Source organism: Uranotaenia lowii, chromosome 2 (assembly GCF_029784155.1).
Source record: "Uranotaenia lowii strain MFRU-FL chromosome 2, ASM2978415v1, whole genome shotgun sequence".
NCBI lineage: Eukaryota > Metazoa > Arthropoda > Insecta > Diptera > Culicidae > Uranotaenia > Uranotaenia lowii.
The window spans coordinates 158691655-158712945 of NC_073692.1; the positions used below are offsets into that span (position 1 = coordinate 158691655).

Sequence of the window (21291 nt, forward strand, 5' to 3'; positions counted from 1 at the left end):
CTTCGTTTCAAGAATGAGAAGATTTCAAAATTATAAAAACCAAATGAACCATTCTCCATAATCCATTTTAGTGCAAAATCAGTGTGTCATTTTTAGTAATCAAAATGAGATCTTTTTGGTAATTTTTCTTAATACTAAAAAGCTTTAAGTCTTGCCATGCAGCAAATAGTTATTTAAGTAACAAGAAGCAAAAAGTGGTTTTTCAGCACGAGTTGAAATTTATCCAACAAGAGTTGCTGAGTCGGATAATTATGTCAAAGACTCAAAAATTCGAGTTTTGCAACTAGTTGTCTACACAATTTTATGCAAATTCGCAAAATTCCCTGGAAAATTCATTTATTAACTAGCAACTAACAACAAAGATTGTTGTGGAGTGCACTTTTAAAAACTGAATTCAGTGCTGAAATGTAGCACTTTTCAATACTGTTTTCAGTTGCCAAACGCTCAATTTTCAACACTGAACTGCATAAATACTATTGTGAATAAAGAAAATGCTTTTTTTAATTTATTTACATGTGATTTCCACCAGTTTCAAAAATAGAAAAATAGTATCAGTCATAAAGTGTGTCACAATGTGAAACTGTCCCCAACGATTTTGGCAACACGCCCGTTCATTTTGTGTTGCCAAAATCGAATGTTGCCAAAAACGAACGGTTTTTTAAATTAACTTTTTTTTCAATTATTTTTAAAAAATAACTATTATTATTATCAATCACGTTCTTTTAAGCTAATTTTCGATCATTTGTAGTCATTTTTATTTTTTTTCATCGTGTTTTTTGTACTTTTCTTAATTGGTTTATAATGTTTGTTTGATTTGTCATATTTGCTGTTTTCATTATTCTTCATCATTTTTAGTTGATTTTTGTCATTTTTAGTCTTTTGTTTGAATTTGTTTTGTAACTTTTTGAAATTTTCATCTTTTTGTCATTTTTGAGTGCTTTATAAAATTTTTAAAAAACTTTTGTTTTTATTGTGGCATTTTATCACCATTTTAGAACATAAAAACTTGTCTAAGTTAAATTGGTCCTATTATAACGAAAACTAATAGGTAATGATGTTTTTAAAAACCGTTCGATTTTGGCACATGTGCCAAAATCGAATGTTGCCAAAATCGAATGTTGCCAAAATCGAATGTTGCCAAAATCGAATGTTGCCAAAATTGAATGTTGCCAAAAACGAACGGTGTCTTTATTAAAATGGAGCTTGACAAAGAAAAATTGCATAACAAGTGACATATTTTTAATTGAAAACCAGTACTACTTACACATTTAAATGCAATGTTTTGTTTGGTAGAAAGAAATCTGACAATAATAAGAATTGCATAGAAAAATTTAAAAGATTCCAAATCCAAAAGAAATAAGGGATCAATGAAAAGCAGGCATCTTATTTGTTTGATGTCAATTTTGATAAAGCAAAATTAGTCAAACGTATGCCAACTTGTTTTTTTTTAGCTTAGCTTAGTCTAGCTTGATTCACTACTCACATTTAAACATTGAACCCGAAATGCTTTATTATAATTTTTTAAAGAATAAATTTATATTGAACATCTCCGTTGAATTCATTCAGTTTATAATACTTATCGAGTCTATATGCAATACAAAGTTAACGGTCTCGATAAAAAAATTATTGTAGCTTTTAAGTTTTTTAAAGATCGCTTAGGTATAAGAAAAAGAAAAATAAATTATGAGAATAAACAAAAATGTATCACTAAAATGCTTCTCCGAAATCCGACATGAGTCTCTCAATTTTTTACAATTTATATAAGTTTTAATAAAAATCGAAAATTCATTGTCTTTTTTCTTTGAATTTTGTTTACGGGAAAGGCCTGAATTCGTCTTGCTATCCAATACAATTGATTAGTCGAACGTTTTGCTGAGCAAAGTTTACAGTTCTAATTTCAATTGATGGCATACAATTTATTTAAAAACGGCAAATTTGAAACCCGACAAATAAATATGATCGTAGCAGGCTTTGCATGAAAATACGTTCGTTTAGTAATTGCATGGAAGGGATAAAATCCCCTTGTCTGGTATTGCTAGTGAAAAAATGAATTTTATCAAAACATGTAGATTGGCTTTTCTGGTTGATACTTTTCGGTGAATTTGAAATCAAATAAAAACAATTCTTTTGACGTTTCGGCCTACTACCTTCAGCCATCCTCAGAAAACTATATTATAAATAAGAAACTTAAATTAATACAAAAAATTCTTCACAATATTCCATCACAATTTCACTGCACTTTTGCACTTACGATTTGTATCGCCGCGTGCTTCCTGAACGGCTGTCTTACTTGATTTAAGTCCGGTTTTGAATCGCTTCTAGCAGCTGGCGTCTATCATTCCCGGTGTCATCGTGATGTTGGTTGTTGTCGTCATCACGACGACACCGGGAATGATAGACGCCAGCTGCTAGAAGCGATTCAAAACCGGACTTAAATCAAGTAAGACAGCCGTTCAGGAAGCACGCGGCGATACAAATCGTAAGTGCAAAAGTGCAGTGAAATTGTGATGGAATATTGTGAAGAATTTTTTGTATTAATTTAAGTTTCTTATTTATAATATAGTTTTCTGAGGATGGCTGAAGGTAGTAGGCCGAAACGTCAAAAGAATTGTTTTTATTTGATTTCAAATTCACCGAAAAGTATCAACCAGAAAAGCCAATAAGAATCAGCGGTGATCAAAGCTCGTTAACAAAACATGTAGATGTTCATAAAATAATACCCAAATAAGAAGGAACGAGCTCACCAATTTTTCCTGCAGTACCGCGATAGCCGTTGACATTCATCATATTTCCGGCGATTCAAATAAAATCAGCGGGAGATCTGGTGAAGCAACTCTTTGCCAGAAGACCCGTGTTTATTTCACTCAACTATACAAAAACGATTTCCCTCCCGCACCACAATCAATTGCACTATATTTCATTGGAAGGATCTTCAAAAAATATGAAACAAATTTTACTCCCGAAAAAACACGCCTTGACAATTCCCCTTTGTAAACTCTTACTTCATACAAAAAACTTAAACTGCTAAATTATAATAATATTTAAATAAATACCTAATTAAAGTGACAGGCCAATTGAAACGTTAATAAAGGAAACTTATCGTAGAGTAAGGTTGCCAGATTTTTTTCAGCACGTACTTGGGCCGGACAAATCCGGACTATTTTATCTAAAAACCTGGCATAATCTGAACATTGATTTGAAAATTGGCCATCACAAAATCCAGCAATATCCAGACAAATTTGGAAAAAAACCCAGGAATAACTTTAAACAAGTCAAGAAAAAAAAAAAATAAAAAAAAATTCATCCAAACCCAACAGCACGTTTTAAACTGTTTTTAAGCTTCCAAAAAACCTTTCATGATTATTTTTGTTTGACTTGGTCAGAAAATTACGTTTTGGAAGCATTAGTAAAAATTATAACAACACAATTTGTATTTTTTGTTTCATTTAGAAAATAAAGTGAAGAAATCTGGGCAAATCCGAGCTTTTTTTAATGAAATCCGTGGAACCGGTCCGGATCGCACTTTTCTCAAATTTTGCAATATCCGGGCAATCTGGCATCCTTATAGTAGAGCCATCAGAAGGCTTCAGCAGTCTTTCAGCGGTCCATTGACAGATAGCGAAGAACTTTTATGATCGTATCATGCATTAAACTAATTGTTTCCGATGATTCGGAAAGTTTAATTTCCCCCAATCAAGGTTGCCGAAAAAAGTTCTGTGTTTTGACGAAAAAAAATCTGACTTTCTGTGATTTTTCCCAAAAATTCTGTGACGATTTTCTGTGGTGCTTTTTACATTAATTTCATTCGAAAGTCATGTCAAATTGCGTCGTTTTTTACATTTTACTTAAGAAAAATCAATTAACATTATTAATTTATCACATTTCTCCAATTCAAAGATAATTATCAAAAATTTGAATTGTCATAAAAAAAATAATTTTGAAAAAAACATCCAAAATTTTAAAATTCTGTGAATATTGCAAAAAATTTGTGTTTTGTGTTTTTTTTTGGCTAGTGAACGGTAGAAAATGTGCAACTCGAGACCCCATACACCCAACCTTCGGGTAGTGGTCATATCACCTCTTGTCTGCAACTCCGATTTTCTACCTCCCCGTGGTGCTAGCTGGGGTGCGAGCAACCTTAGCGGAGATCGGGTACCCAACCCCGGTGGATGCTTTGGTCGCATGCAGACTGAGTCAGGGGGCTTCGTACGCGTCTGTTCTCCGTGTCAGGGGCGGGGGGAGTGCAACAACGTCCTGGTGGGGTTCGGGACCCTAAACAGCAACATCACGACGGTCCTCCTGCGAGATAGTGGGGTTAGCTGCGGGCCTTGAGAGCCTGTGACTACAAAAAACATAAGCAACGAACAACGAACAACAAATTTCGGATGGAAATGGGCAAAGACCCACGCGACGAAAAGGGACTAGCGATTGGAAACTTGGAACATGGAACTGCCGATATCTAAATTTTGTGGGCAGTACCCACGTGCTCTCCAACGAATTGAAGAGCCGTAAATTCGACATCGTAGCGCTGCAGGAGGTATGCTGGAAGGGCTCCACGGTACGAACGTACCCAGATGGTCGTGCCATCTACCAGAGCTGCGGCAACACACACGAGCTTGGAATAGCTTTTATAGTGATGGGAAAGATGCAAAAGCGCGTGATCGGGTGGTGGCCGATTAACTCACGAATGTGCCGGTTGAGAATCAAGGGCCGGTTCTTCAACATCAGCATCATCAACGTGCACAGCCCTCACCTCGGAAGTACCGGTGACGACAAAGACGAATTTTACGCGCAGCTGGAGCGTGAATACGACCGTTGCCCAAAACATGATATCAAGATCGTCATCGGGGATTTCAATGCTCAGGTCGGCCAGGAGAAGGAATTCAAACCGACAATTGGAAGGTTCAGTGCGCACCAGCTGACCAACGAAAACGGCCTCAGACTTATCGACTTCGCCGCCTCCAAACGAATGGCCGTACGTAATACCTTTTTCCAGCACCGCCTCCCACACAAGTACACCTGGAGATCACCATACCAAACTCAATCACAGATCGACCACGTTTTGATCGACAGCCGGCACTTCTCGGACATCATCGACGTCAGATCCTGTCGGGGCGCCAACATCGAGTCGGACCATTATCTGGTGATGGTGAAGATGCGCCCAAAACTCTCCGTAATGAACAACACGAGAAACCGGCGCCCGTCTCGGTTAAATATCGCGCAACTAAAGTAACCTGAGGTCGCGGCAGACTACGCGCAATCGCCACTCTCAACGATGAGTGAAGTTAAGGAAGCCAATCGCCAGCTGAATAGAAACAAGTCGGCTGGGAAGGATGGCATCGCAGCTGAACTCATCAAAATGGGCCCGGACAAGTTGGCCGATTGTCTACACCGGTTGATAGTGCGGATCTGGGACATAGAACAGCTACCGGAGGAGTGGAAGGAGGGGGTAATATGCCCCATCTACAAGAAGGGCGACAAATTGGACTGTGAGAACTACCGAGCGATCACTGTCTTCAATGCCGCCTATAAAGTGTTGTCCCTAATCCTACTCCGCCGCCTAACGCCGCAAGCAAACAGATTCGTGGGAAGTCATCAGGCCGGCTTCATGGAGGGACGGTCTACGACGGACCAGATATTCACATTACGGCAAATCCTCCAAAAATGCCATGAACACCAAGTCCCTACGCACCATCTATTCATCGACTGCAAAGCCGCATACGACACGATCAACCGTAACGAGCTATGGAAAATCATGGACGAGAACGGCTTTTCCGGGAAGCTGATTAGACTGATGAAGGCGACGATGGATGGAACGCAGTGCTGTTTGCGGATTTCAGGTGAATTGTCGAGTTCATTCGAATCGCGCAGGGGGCTTCGACAAGGTGATGGTCTATTCTGCATGATGTTCAACGTGGCGCTAGAAGGTGTTATTCCACGAGCGGTGGGCGAAATGCGGGGCACGATTTTCAACAGATCCAGTCAACTTATCTGCTTTGCCGATGATATTGATATAGTCGGCAGATCATCTGCGGTGGTGGAAGACATCTATCGCAAACTCAAACGCGAAGCAGGAAGGATTGGGTTGATGATTAATACGTCCAAGACGAAGTACATGCTGGCCTGCGGATCCGAGACCGACCGAACCCGCTTGTCCAGTAGTAACAAGGTAACGATCGACGGCGACGAGCTGGAGATAGTCGAAGACTTTGTCTATCTCGGCTCACTGGTGACCGCAGACAATGACACCAGCCGTGAGATCCGGAGGCGAATTATTAGCGGAAGTCGTGCCTACTATGGACTCCACAAGCACCTGTATACGACGCTCATTAGACCGGTTGTTCTCTACGGGCACGAGACATGGATATTGCTCGAGGAGGACCTGCGTACACTCGGAGTATTTGAGCGACGAGTGTTAAGAAACATCTTTGGCGGCGTACAGGAGAACGGAGTGTGGAGGCGAAGGATGAACCACGAGCTCGCGCGACTCTACGGCGAACCCAGTATCCAGAAGGTGGTGAAAGCTGGCCGGATACGCTGGGCGGGACATGTTGCGAGAATGCCGGACGACTGTCCTGCAAAACAGGTGTTCGCTACGAATCCGGTAGGAACAAGACGAGCGGGGGCGCAACAAGCAAGGTGGTTAGACCAAGTGGAGCGTGATCTGGCGAACGTGGGGTGCCCGAGAAATTGGAGAACGGTTGCCATGGACCGAGTGAATTTTAGGAACTATGTTCGTCAAGTTATGTCGTGAGACGGAATACTATGTAAATAAATAAATAAACTGTGTTTTGTGACACAGATTCGGTGAAGAAATTTGGCTCAAAATTCTGTGAAATTATAGAGTTTTCTGTGATTTCGGCAACCTTGCTCACAAGTGCACTATGAATTTTTCCAAAACAAATTACTTCTAAAATCCTCACTCAATTGTTCTTCTTTTGATAAAATTTTGATAATTTGCTAAACGAAGCCCAATCACTCCGAAACCAGATTTTAATACAAATAGAGTGCTAAGAAATTTGCATATTCCCTGATTTTCAGAACAAACCTTATTTGGTTTGCACGGCACTCTCTCACCCAAAGCAAACTATAGGAAGCCATTAAACCCACACCACAAGTTAATAATTAGAATGTTTCGAAGATCAGTGATTCTGAAAACATACGGCCACTGGTTGAATAACTTTTTTTTTAACAGTTTGCGTATTGATTTATATTTAAATAATAAAATTATAAAAAAAAACCTGTGATGCCATCAGTTCAACGCCTACTCTCGGTAGAATTGATAGTGTTTCAAGCCTAAATTGGTAGACTGAGTTGATTTGGATAAATTTTTATATTTCTTAAACCCTTGGACTCGATTCAAACTAATCCATGATATTTGGCAGAATTTTAAAGTAACGCTCACATGATTAAATTTGAACTTATAGGTTTGTATGGAAAAATTGAATGTTTTGTACTGAAAAATAAGGCATAAAAGTTATTATTATTATTTTTTTTCTTTTGGCATTGAAAAACAATAAATTCAATTGACATCACTGATGGTGCCACGCGAAGGATTGCATGAAATGTAGTCATGCAATACATTGCTAGGCACCCAGCAGTGGTGTCAATTGAATTTATGGTTTTTCAATGTCAAAAGACATACCCCTTATAACTTATTTGTTTAATAAGATACGAAGTTACGGTCTTCGACAAAATTGTTCAGTGTAAAATTTCCTTTAGAAAATTAATGAAATGGCACAAACACTTTCAGCAGGTCAGTTTCAAGGAAGAAACAAGTAGATTTTGATAATAAGTAAAAAAAATCAATTTTTCCGTACAAACCTTAAAGTTCAAATTCACTTATGTAAACGTTGAAAATCATGGATTGGTTTTGAACCAAAACGAAGCTTTTAGACCTTAGGATTAGAGAATTAAAAAAAACCCAAAATCCACTCAGATACTAAATTGGTGAGATGAAGTGGAACATGATAAATTGTTTGCATTTTTAAGGAATGAAGCTATAGGGAGGTTGCTACCCTCAGCTTCAAATATTGTTTCTGCTATCAACAATAGAATCTTTAATTAAGTTCTTTTCAATTGGCCATGGTAAACATGACGACCATAAAATTTTCTCAATTTATAAAAAAAAAATCGTCTAAAAAATATTTCTGGCAGCACTGTAAAACTTATTCTTTCAAGTCCCTCAAGGTCGCGTTGTAGCAATCCAATCGAAATTCAAACTTGAAAAAGAAGTTTTTTTTTATTTGTAGGAAAAAAAATAAAACAAGTAGAATCAAAGGTTTGCAGCATTCAAACTTATTCGCATATTAACCACAAATGAATGATTATAGTTATGCAACCCTATCATAAATCTGTATCTGGATTCACAACAGGTAGGCAGTACGTTTAGAGGTTTTAAGAGAAACTGGGTGGAATGAGGGGTAGGAAGCAGCAAATTTTACTATTCGTTGGAAGGTCCGCGACCCAAATGCCGCATCCTAGAGCGGGCCTCATTTCTACGGTAGCCGCCCAAGTTCCCTTAGACCTCTTACACCCACATTCGGAAAGTTGGTGGTGCCGCAGAATGGCGTAGCTGGTGCCGACAAGATGCTGTGGGATGAATTTCAATTACCTACCGAGCGATTTACGTGTATTTAGTCATCCAACAGCAACAGTGTCGATGATGGGAAGCAGTTTTTCTAAAGACGTCGCGTTTTCCCTTTCCAAGTGCGCGGAAACCGTTTAAGGATAAGACTTCGGGGTTTAACTGAGTGGAAAATTAAGTTTTATTTTGAAGTCAAGGGGAAGTTCAGAGATTTATGGGGGCGAATTGAATCTACTATATGTCATCTGTTTTGAAAATCTTGAAAATTTTAATACTATCAAATGAAATCAATTAATTCTACTGAATCAAAGCAATCGAAAGATTCCCTCTAATTCAACCACGTACCGTGGTTGAAATAAAGGGAATCTGATTCAGTACAAAATTTGCTCAAATCTTCAAAATCGAACACAAATTGCTCTCTAATTATAGCTTAACTTCAAATCAGTTGGAAACGATTAACATTTTACAGCACAGATAGTCATTATCGAAACAATTCAATTACTGGAGCCCACTAATCTCTGGTCCCGGAAAACAATTCAACTCATCTAAGGCACCGCAAAAATTGCCAACTGCAAACGTGCTCAAGCAGACGAAGGAAAACAATGCACTCAATTAAGTGCATTAGAATCTCCGGAAAATATTTTCAATCCGGAAAATACCTACTGCCAGTAGGCAAGCAAGCCAGTAGTTACTTACATTATGCAGCCAGGAGAGACGCCGCCAGGCCGGGTTTGATTGTATCTTGCATTCGAAATAGATGTCGTCCCCCTCCTTGATGTCGTCGATGGCCAGTGTTGATCCGAGCTGCAACGTTACTACCGGAGGATCTGTGGAAAAACGGATAGAAAAGAAGAAGGAAGCCATAATGAAGCCGTTGTGGAAATGCTTTCGGAAGGATAAATTTCTGGAACAGGAAGACCGGTGAGTTCCTAACTTATTTAAAGGAAGTCATTACCGGAAAAAGGTGAGAGGAAATTTAAATAGCTGGACCCATTAGCATACTTCCCAGAATTGCTCTGCAGAATGAATTCTTGCACCTAGCTGACATTAGAATTGCATTGAAATTACTGGCATTATCCCTTTGACAGTGTGATTGAAGCTTATGGATGCTATTAGAATTATCCAATTGATACTTTCAGCTATAGACAATTCAGAGGGAAACAAACGAAGTTAAGGATTTTTTTCATGTTAAAATTGTAGCACAGACTTGAAATGGTTCGTGTGAGATTACGAATGGTTCATTAGATTATCAGAAAAGATTCCAGGCTTATGAAAAGAAGTAGGCTTATGTCAAATTGTCATCACGCGTTTTTTAGGTTCTGCAAATTTTATACTAATTTCATAAAAAATAACAAATGTTTGACGACCAAATTCAATTGAAGTGTTAACAGTTCTACAAAGAGACCGTTTGTGAAAGAATCTGAAAAATTTCAGTAATAAGTTGGTTGAGTAAAGAATCGTTAGGCTTGAATGTGGATTCCAGTCTGCCAGAACATGTGCTCTCGCTGCATTTTTACTGAGTGTCAAAAAATTGATTTGGAATCCTCCTGTAGGCGATTATTGAGAAAAAATCTCTTCAAAATAACCCACATAATAAATTGATGTCCCGTTTGAAGCAATATCGAGAACTTTTATAAGACTTTTTTTTAACATTTCTATTGTGGCTCATTCTGTGCTAGACCAAAGGTATTTATCTATTTTAATCTAACGAGGTTTCGTAGGTCGCAAACAAGTATTTATTTAGAACTAGCTGACCCGGTACGTGCGTTGCTACGCTTTTTAATAAATGAATTTGTAAATTAAATTTTTGGAAGAGGGTTTTCGGAATGAGTTTTGATTGAATTCGTTTGTTTGTGTTTGGCATTTATTATGGAATTCTATATTTTTAAATAATGTTTTGTGTTTAAGATAATATTTCATCTCGTATTAAACAGTAAAAAAATGTAAATTAATTTTTTTTATTAAAAATAATTTCATCTCTAGAAATATCTGTAAAGTAGTTGATTTTTTTTTTCTCGGTAATTGTTCTGATCAGTCTTGGTTCAAATTGTCAGGACAGCTCTTCATTCGACGCTCGGTTATGCTTTGCTGTGTTCGATATATTAAAGAAGTGTCAAAACGGCCGAGTGAGGAGTGAGGAGAGTGCTTGAAGGTTACTAAAATAAACACAATAATAATTTCGATACATTTGCGCTCCTAATTTTTGTTTTACCTTTATCAATGTAATGCTGTGGGATATGTTATATTCTTCGTTTTTCTATCTGGAGCATAAATAATCAAGTTGTTCGGGGATCCGACACGGGAGCAAGCGACGTACAATTGTCCGTGGGAAAAACATGGTCGTTCGAGATCTACTCCGCAAACTTCTAGGGACTGCCCTTGAGACTTGTTAATCGTCATTGCAAAAGCCAGTCGTACAGGGAACTGCAACCTTTTAAAATCAAAAGGCAGATCCGTTGGTATCATCGGAATACGTGGTAACAGAACGTCTTCTCCTTTAAACTTGCCATTCAAAATGGTTGCCTCGATGATATTATCCATCAATCTTTTAACAGCGAGCCGAGTGCCGTTGCAAAGCCGTGGGGGATTAATGTTCCGCAGTAGTATTATTGGCACACCAACTTTCAAAATCAGGACGTGTGGTGGCAAACCAGGCAAATCAAGAGAATTGAGGAACTCTGTCGGATAGTTCACCACTTCGTCAGTATTGGTTACTGTATCAACGGATTTGTAGGTTCTCTCATCTCCCTCGATAGCATCCTGAATGCTGTAATTAATAGCGTTTACGTCCTGATTTTTTGGAGCAAGGATTGCTCGAACGCTCAGCCACTGATGATTTTTGTGATTATGACCAATATCTGGAAACACCTTCGATATAAGCTGATCTTTGGTTGCCACAATTTCACAAAAATCAGCTGGAAATGTTATGCATTTTGTGGTTTCATCGATAGGCATTTTTCCGTTTCCAATGTCTAGTAGCTGTTTTGCAAACCGCCCTGCGGATGCGTCATTCAACAACTGTACACGCATATTAATTTTCAAAGTAAGTTTCTGAACATACGGCCATAGTATTGAAGACTTCAAGCATGCGTGCAACTCATCTGCTGGCGTTGATCGTGGGATAACTGGTAGAGTTTGACGGAAATCACCGGATAACAAAATTAAAGTACCACCGAAAAGCTCGTTGTTCCCTCGGAAGTCCCTAAGGGTATTGTTCAGAGCCTCGAGAGCTTTTTTGTGTGTCATGGTACATTCGTCCCATATGATGATTTCGCATGTTCTAAGAATTTTTCCCATTCCAGAACTTTTGCTAATGTTGCAAGTTGGAGCCTCGTTGATCTGTAAATTTAACGGTAGCTTTAATGCAGAGTGTGCAGTTCTGCCTCCGGCGAGTAAGGTTGCTGCAATGCCAGTCGATGCGATGGCTAACGCAATTTTGCGTTCCGATCGTAATCTTGCTAAAATGAGTGAAATCAAAAATGTTTTGCCTGTACCTCCAGGCGCATCGAGGAAAAAGAAACCTCCACTCTGCTCCAAAATTGCACTCATGATAGTGTCGTACACAGCACGTTGCTCTTCATTCATATTTCGGATATTTCTCTCAACAAATGAAGATAACTCTTCCGTATCATAGACTGTCTCCTGCCTCAGATCACGATCGAGAATGTTGTTTGAATCTCGATGCGGCGCTGGTATACCCACTTGAGGCAGTAATTTGTTAGCGATATTCAAACAAACATCTTCAATCGCAATCAAAGCTTCGTTGTATATGGATTGGCTAAATGCGATATCTGGATTTCTATTTTCCGATCTTACACGATGCAAGATGTCATCACTCATGGAGTCCTTGTGTTTTTCCCATAGTTCCTTAGGATTGGATGGAGAGCAGGTCGTCAATATGATCGCGAACAATGCACGAACTTGCTGAGGTCGAGCTGTATCTGCGGCGTCAGTGAGTGCAACGTCCCAGTGTGCATCGTTTTCTAATAGATTCATTTTCTGGCATGCTTCTCGAAAAGTTGCACATATTAGGCCGTTAACTGTTTTCAAATAATTGAAATTTCTGGGTCCTCGGACGTTTATTAATAACAATCGAAGATAAAAACATTCCGAGTTGGTAGGGTGAACAGTATACACGCGACCTAATGCATCGGTTGCATATAAATTTGAATAACCCGCAACTGCTCTACCTGGAAGTGAAGAGAGACTTTATCAAAGTTAAATTTTAAACAAAAAACAGATTTACCTTGCTTACGACGCATGAACTTCTTAGTTGACGCATTCCATGTGTAGTATGTTGGCACTTCGGAGTACAGCAATGTTCGGGCGAAAGTATCTTCTTGGCATAACGAAAAGAAGGCAGTCAACGTTGTTGAGGGTGGAGATATCACTCGTTCTCGAGCAGTATTTGCAGTAAAATATACCCGTTGTCCATTCTCCAAGTGTACTGCCAAGTGGGTAACTGTTGGATGTCTTTCATGGATCGGGAAAGAAAAAAATCGCCATGCCGCTTCGTTGCTGCTGATATACCGTCCCAGCTGATATAGCTCAATTTCGTCCGAAGGTCCAGAAGTGTTTCTCACCTCAACCACAGCCATATCGTTCCCCTTGTTAACATATTTCGTGATTTACTTGATAGACTTCACAGAGTTGCAGAACTCAACATTAATATGGGCGGCGAATGTTTTCGAGAGCAACGGCAAGTATGGTACGATCCAACGATTGTCGATCTCAATGCGCCTGCTAATTGTGGCAAATCGGCCACCATCTTCTGGTGATCTCCGACGATACAATGGATAACCATCATTGCCACTGATTGTTTCTGTAACGAAGGGTTTTGGGAATCTTTTGGTACATTTTCCATCTGTCATGCATGGTGAGTTCACGTTAAGTGTGCCACATGGACCATGAACCATGTTATTGATAACAATATCGAAAAGAAGCGGGTCAATATCTCGGTCTGGGATTTCTGCTGAGATGACTTGATCGATTTGATCTGGTGTTAGTTTAACCATTAACCAGATCAAAATGTGCGCATGCGGCAATCCACTTTTCTGCCACTCAATCGAATACATCCAGCATCGTGTTTCGCCGAAGATGTGATGTTTAACGATGTAGTTCATGAACACTTTAAGCTTTTGTCTGAATACACGTGCAGTAATGTCATGACGATCTGTTGATGACTGACCGGTCATCAGAAGTTCTTTTATCTCGATCCACCTTGGATTGCAAGTGAATGTAATGAATAAGTCCGGTCTACCATATGCACGAACATATGTCATTGCATCTTGCGCGTATTCATGCATATGTCGTGGACTTCCGGTAAAGGTAGCTGGTAGTATGAAGGCTTTACCTAACTCATTGGGATCGATATTTACATCATTATTGATTGCATCACGTAAATGGATGTATTCCTCCGAACGCAACTTGCTTTGATTAAGCCAAATATATAGCAGCCTTTCAGATTCAATCTTGACGTACATATCAACGATGTATTGATGAAATAAAGCACGACATTTCAGAATATGATTTTCAACATTTCTGCGAATCATCAGTCGATATGCGTAAAAATTCATAGCGCTAATTTTTTTACCTGTTTCCTCGCCAGTCGCTGGATTTACCATTTTGATGTTGAAGTGGTAGCCATCTTCACCTTGCCAAAAAAAGATTGGATATTGCAATCCGTCGTAACACCGGTTAGTTTCCGAGATGAACTGCACATCTCCTCCTCTGCGATGCAAAACGATATCGCGTTTCTGGAATGCTTCACCAACAACGACGATCGCCACTTCGTCGATTGTTGGTGCATTATATTGGCGTTCATGTTGCCCAACCGGTGTTTTGTCAGCTCTAATCACAACAACATAGTCATCCGTTGGCATTTCATTGAGTGCAGTTTTGAACAGTTTAACCAATTGGTTATTCCGTTGGAAGAAAATTTCTAGGTTTGCGACGATTTCTCTATTCGTAGTCCTTACAAAACGACATCGTTGATCTGTTTGCTTCTCAATATTCCCCATAAAATAAATTTGAAGAAACGTGTGCTCTGTATTCGGCAATGGTAATAGAGATCGTGCCTGATGGTATATTTGGCCTTGAATCTTGAAGGTTGGCATAAAGTTGTCTCGCACAATTCTGTCTGCCCCGAAGGACGTCATTTGGAAACACGAATTATACTTGCGAATGTTTCGTAAAAAATCTTTCGATTTTCTTGTGGCGCCCGAAACTAACGATAATAACGGCTCAGGAGGTGTAGACAATTCCGGAAGCTTCACTTTACCACTTGCGCAACACATTCCAGGTGACTCATTTGCGAACTTGAGGGCATTGCAGTATCGACACAATTTATCCATGTTCCCAATAGTCACATTTGGATGAAGGTGGTAATCGCTTTCAGGATCGTAACGGAATGCTGCATGTTTCAAATCAGCGTTTGGAGTTCTCCTAGCATGGCGCTCTCGATCGGCTACCCTTCTTTCAGTTCTTTGTTCACTGGACTCAGTGGAACGCATCTCTGTGTGGTGCTGTCGATCGATATTAAGCCTTGCATCTCTGCTTTCACTGGATTCAGTGGATCGTGCTGCTGCGCGGCGCTCTCGATCGGTTTGTTGTCTCGTAGCTCGGCGTTCACTGGATTCAGACGAACGTTGAACAGCGTGTTGCTGCCGGTCGGAATCAAGCCTTGCTTCTCGGCTCTCACTGGATTCGGTGGATCGTGCAGCTGCACGGCGCTCTCGATCGGTTTGTTGTCTCGTAGCTCTGCGTTCACTGGATTCAGAGGAACGAAGAACAGCGTGTTGCTGCCGGTCGGCATCAAGCCTTGCTTCTCGACTCTCAATGGATTGAGCAGATCGCGATACAGCATGACGCTCTCTGTCGGACGCCAATCTAACTCCTGAGTGTTCACCAGTCTCCGAAGCTCGTGCTAGCCTCATTTGTTTAGCTTTAGGTGTAGATCTACCAATTGAGGCTCTCTTTTTAGGAGGTATGCTTCATTGAAAGTATTAATTTGAAAGAAAGGAGTTATTGTTCGCTGCCTCGAAAGTTTAGTTCAGGTACGATAATGTAACATATTTTACACTATTTTGATAGATCACACCTTTTTCGAAGTACGCAAGTTTTACAGTAGGCAGCCCATACAATATCACTTATAAACACGATAAGTTTGTTCCGAAATTATCGAACATGGATATTTAGCATGTACGTGACTCGAATTCAGTACACGCGATGTAAATAATTATAATCTTACATTTTTTACATCAAACCTCAATTCACAAATAATATAAGTTTCAAGTCAAATATAAAGATTAAAAACACTGTCACCACTCGCAAGACTGTTCCATATGTTAAAAAAAAGAAGAGAAACGGCTTTACACATTTGCTGTGAGGCCATATGTTATGCATGTGTATTTTTTGCATATATATTGCCAACATACAAAAATGTTTCATTCAATCCTATCTTGATAATGTTAATCCTTCATTTCATAAATTTAATTTGTTAATTTTCTCTAACAATTATTTGAAACAGTTAAAAATTGTAAGTGCATTACGAAAAGAAATGCTATTTTTTATCTTTTCTATACTATATCTGTTGCAAATTTTAACTACAACTATGTAACAAAGATCAAAACTAACGTCTGATACGGTTGATAATTTTTGTTAAAATAAAAAATGAGGCACACATTTGCGGGTATAGTTCATATGGGAAAAAATTGATTTGTAATTTTTTTTCATATGAGGCCCTCAAAGCCAAAGGGGTATAAGTGACAAAATGGTCGATTTTGAGTTAATGATGCCAAACGATTCTTCATATTTCAAACTATATTTGACGGTTTTTCAGATTTGTCGAATTTGATTTACATACTTTTATGTTCGAGAGCAAAACACAATTTTCGAAAAATATATGAAAAATGGCCAAACACAACAACTTTAAAGCGTGTTTTCTCAAAATAAACTTTCATACACTTATACCCCTTTGGCTCCAAGGGCCTCATATATGTTAGAAATAAACTTAATACAAACGTCTATAATGAAGAACTTACGTATAAACAGGAAAGAATAATGAAAAAGCACATACGGGACAGTCTGCCAATAGCGGTAGCTAAATTTTCTTAAAAAATTTGCTTATCATTTCTCACCACGCATAATATGCAACGTGGCAATTTCTTGTTTACGTGTTTAAGTTTTGTGATAAACATCTCCTTTACGTTGAGACGTCAAAGTTCAACAATAACAAATTAGCATATGAACCTTAGTCGACCAGTAGTGATAGGTTATCCGCTAAAGCAAACCTAAAACAACGTTAACCCGTTTATGAGTATAGTATAAATAAAATGAAGAAACGAAGCATAGTCAACTACAAATAAAAATATGCTTATGCTAAAAAATAACGATGATAGTTGTGATGAAATTATTCCACTTCAGAAATTTATAGGTAGTTTACAATCTCATTCTTTCAATTTCTAAGCGATTCTTAAATAAACATCAATTTAAAATATAGCAATGAACCATGTACATCTAGCACAGAAATAAATCACAGAAATATATCTAGCAAAACATAAAAAAAAACATAATAAAAAAAGGATCATCGGACGATATTTTTTTGTTTTACTCATAGTTCCATTTCTTGCAATTTTTCATGTTGTTTTTAATCATTTTTATCCAACCCTACAATACTTTTTTTTAGCAGAACAATAAAAACAGTTAAAACATTATTCAACATACTGGTGTATTATGCAACCAAATGTGACGAACTTGTCATTTATTGATTGATGAAAACTTCCACTCACAAATAAAAATTTAGATAATTTCGTGTTTCAGATATGTAAAGGGATTAAGATTGTGAAAAATAAAAACAAACATAATTAGTAATTCGACCTTTAAAGTCTCTATAATTCAACAACAAACAAACAAATTAGTAATTTGAAATACTTGTAGGTTTTGCTGAGTTCAACTTCTTCTAAAAGCCAGGCAAATCGTCACAAAAGAATATTTGCTATTGACTTGAAGGTAATAATCCTTTCCAAATGCAATACTGTTTACATCAAAAGAACACTCATGCTGGAATACAGGGTCAATGCTAAATTCTGATACTGTGACCAGCACTGATTGTTTGGAGCAGATCTATATGTATTCAATGGATCTGGAATTTCTTATCTGCATCTTTTGTGAACGGAAATGCGGTACAAACAAATTTTAACGTCTGTTTAGCAATTATGCGAAAGTTTTACTATCAATAAAATCTATACAGTATGGAACTGTTGAGCGAATAGATTAAAATTTTTTTGGCATTAATATTCCATCACTTAAAATGATACAACGGTTCATTAATATAATTCAATTTCAATAATGCCAGATGGTAGATTTCTTTATTAGTTTCATAACATCCCACTAAATGGAAAGTGTTATGCGAGTAGAAGTGTTACTGTCGTGATAAATCAAAATATGTTTACTGACCTCGTAAACGCGAAGCTAATTGGTTGATCCAATTACAATGCAATCAGAATTCCAGAAATGGGACACAATTTCTTGTGCGCGATAGTGGATTTTCGGCCGTTTTTAAATTTTTCGCTTTCACACTCAGCTGTTTGTTGTTGTAAGTTTACTCGATTGATTTTATTAAATTTTACCTTGTTTACATTTAGCACATGCTCTCCGAGAATTGTCATACCGCAGAAGCGGTGTAGCAGTGAGACGTGGGAAATTGAGAATTTCGATATTATTCCACGTCTCACTGTGGTACATCAATAAATGACGGAGTTTCATTTTAAAATTTCCCTTATGGTGGCAATTTTGATAGCAAAATATGTAGATTATTTGTAGAATAACGATTTGAAGGTGGTTTTTATTTCATGTGAAACGTTAAAAATATATTTTCGTTGGGTTATTTCATTAAGATGCGTATTCATTTGAAATGTTGTGATTGCTGTTGTGTATAAGGAACATAACATCATTTTTGTACATAGGAGCCGTTTTTATAATAAAATTTTGCCTATCTTGGAAATAAGTTGCATATGAATGATTGTGACAGAAAATCACAATATTGTATAAATAGATTCAAACATTTTTAAAAGGTATAGCAAAGCACAGCAAAGCAGTTCTATTCGTACAATGAGCCCTTGAGTTATACCGAAATATGTGTTTCATTTTTATGCGGTAAGTACTGTGAGGTATCATAGAAACATTTCTAGTACCCAAATACTCTTGCATGCCAAAATTGGTTTTATTTTGTCGATTAGTTCGAAAATTATCCCAAAAACGTATGGAAGTCCCCCCTCCACTTTAAGGAGGGAGGGGTCTCAAATCATCCTAGAAATATTTCTCTTACCCAAATGTCCTCCCATGTCAAATTTGGTACCCTTAGCTTAATAAGTTCTGGAGGGACATTATAAATATACACGGAGACCCCCCCTTCTCTTCTTATAACACCAATGGAAGGAGGGAGGGGTCTGAAATAATCATAGAATCATTTCTCGTATTCCACTATCCTCCCATGCCAAATTTGGTTCCATTAGCTTGATTAGTTCTCTAGTTATGTAAAAAAAATGTAAGGTAGGCCCCCTTTCCCCTTTCTATCTCCCCACTGGAAGGAGGGAGGGGTACCAAGTATTCTTAGAAACATTCCTCGAACTCAAGAACCCACCCATGCCAAGTTTGGTATGATTTGCCTAATGAGTTCTCGAGTTATAAAGACTTATTACTTTTAAATGAAAGACCCCCTCCCCCCTCCAGGAATAGGGAGGGGTCCCAAACTATTATAGGAACCTTCCCTGGCCTCCAATACCCTCATATGCCAAGTTTCACGCAAATCGGTTCAGTAGTTTTCGAGTCTATAGGGAATAGACAGACAGACAGACAGACAGACAGAAATTCATTTTTATATATATAGACTAGCTGATCCCATATAAATATGCGAACTTCGTTTCGCAAGCTATTTTAAAAATGTGATAAAGTGATATTATGTTTTTTAAACAAAGTGAAATATTCCTTACACTGAATAAAAAATACCTTTTCAGTAAGAGTGTTCTTATTAAAAGTTGTTGTTGAATTTTTTCGACGTTTTTCTGCGAGTTTTACAAATTAAAAACATTTTTTTACAAGTTGTTTAGACGTTTCGAACTACTCTGGCATTTGCTGCTACACACTAAAATATATTTGAAATTACAAAGTATTACTAAATTATTAAAAAATTGGGGAATCACCCCCATCAACAATGTATATCGTTCATAATTATGTTGATGAAACTTGCTAAAATTAATCGTGTTGGAATGCAAACATCTAAAATGACACGAACCTAATTTGAGTTTTGTCTGCAAGATTTAGTAAATAAAGTGAATAACTCGGGCAAAATCCGGCTATTTTCCAACGAAATCCGGGCTATAACTGAATTCGATTAACAAAAAAGTATTGAAGGTCACTACATACCGCAATTTAAAATTTTGAAATATAAGTTGTGTTTCGGAAATTTTAAGCAGGAGTTTTACCGGGACAATATGATCGACTCATTGGGAGTAGAAAAATGATAGATTTGGACCAGTTCCCTTTTCCTGGTTGAGGTTGGCGCTCAGTGCTGAATTCTCTGGGTCAGTACTGAGTCGAATTGGGGTTACCATGTGGTCTAAAAGGTTTCGTTTTGGTTAAGAAATTATATCTGTTTTTTTGCGAAATTTTCAAATAAAGTTTAAATGGGTGAGATTTTGGTTTGTATGAAAATTTTAATTTTTTTTTATTGAATTTTCTTTCTTTTGTAGAAACAAGCCATCTCTTGACTTTGTATCTTTTAAGAAAAAAAAAAAACAACCAAAAACTGAGAAATAAGAGAAATCTTTTGGAAATGACAAACATAATTTAAACTGACAACGCTGCTGGTGTCTAGCGAAGTATTGCATGGTTTTTAGTTTTTTAAAAAGTTTTTGTTAACAATTTGAATTTTGTTATTTATTCCATTTTTGTCAATTTTTGCCATATTTGTCATTTAAATTTTTAAAATTTGTTATTTTAAAAACTTGTGTCATTATGATCAATTTAAATATTTTTGTCATTTTGACATTTATAAACATAAATTTTGTCGTTTTTTTTTTTTTTAATTTTTGTCAATGTTGTCATTTTTGAGATTTTATATCACATTTTCCATTTTTGTCATTTGTGTCATTTTTGTCATTTTTGTCATTTTTGTCATTTTTGTCATTTTTGTCATTTTTGTCATTTTGTCATTTTGTTATTTTTGTCATTTTTGTCATTTTTGTCATTTTTGTCATTTTTGTCATTTTTGTCATTTTTGTCATTTTTGTCATTTTTGTCATTTTTGTCATTTTTGTCATTTTTGTCATTTTTGTCATTTTTGTCATTTTTGTCATTTTTGTCATTTTTGTCATTTTTGTCATTTTTGTCATTTTTGTCATTTTTGTCATTTTTGTCATTTTTGTCATTTTTGTCATTTTTGTCATTTTTGCTATTTTTGGCATTTTTGGCATTTTTGGCATTTTTGGCATTTTTGGCATTTTTGTCATTTTTGTCATTTTTGGCATTTTTTTTTCATTTTTGTCATTTTTGTCACTTTTATCGTTTTTGTCATTTTGATCATTTTTGTCGAATGTGTTGATGAAATGTGTAAATTTTGTCATTTTTGTCAATTTTTTACTCTGAATTACTATAAATAACAATTTTATTATGATTTATTTTGATCTTTTTGTCAATGTGGTCAA

At 37.3% G+C, this 21291-nt stretch overlaps 1 protein-coding gene across 1 annotated transcript in view; it reads right to left on the minus strand.

The window, feature by feature from the left end:
* The window catches only part of LOC129747451 (nephrin-like), a 239376-nt gene that overhangs the window by 24375 nt on the left and 193710 nt on the right, over nt 1–21291 (minus strand). The window contains exon 8 of the mRNA XM_055741684.1: nt 9284–9414. Within this exon, the coding sequence (XP_055597659.1) occupies nt 9284–9414 (131 nt within the window). The remainder of the gene's footprint in view (nt 1–9283; nt 9415–21291) is intronic.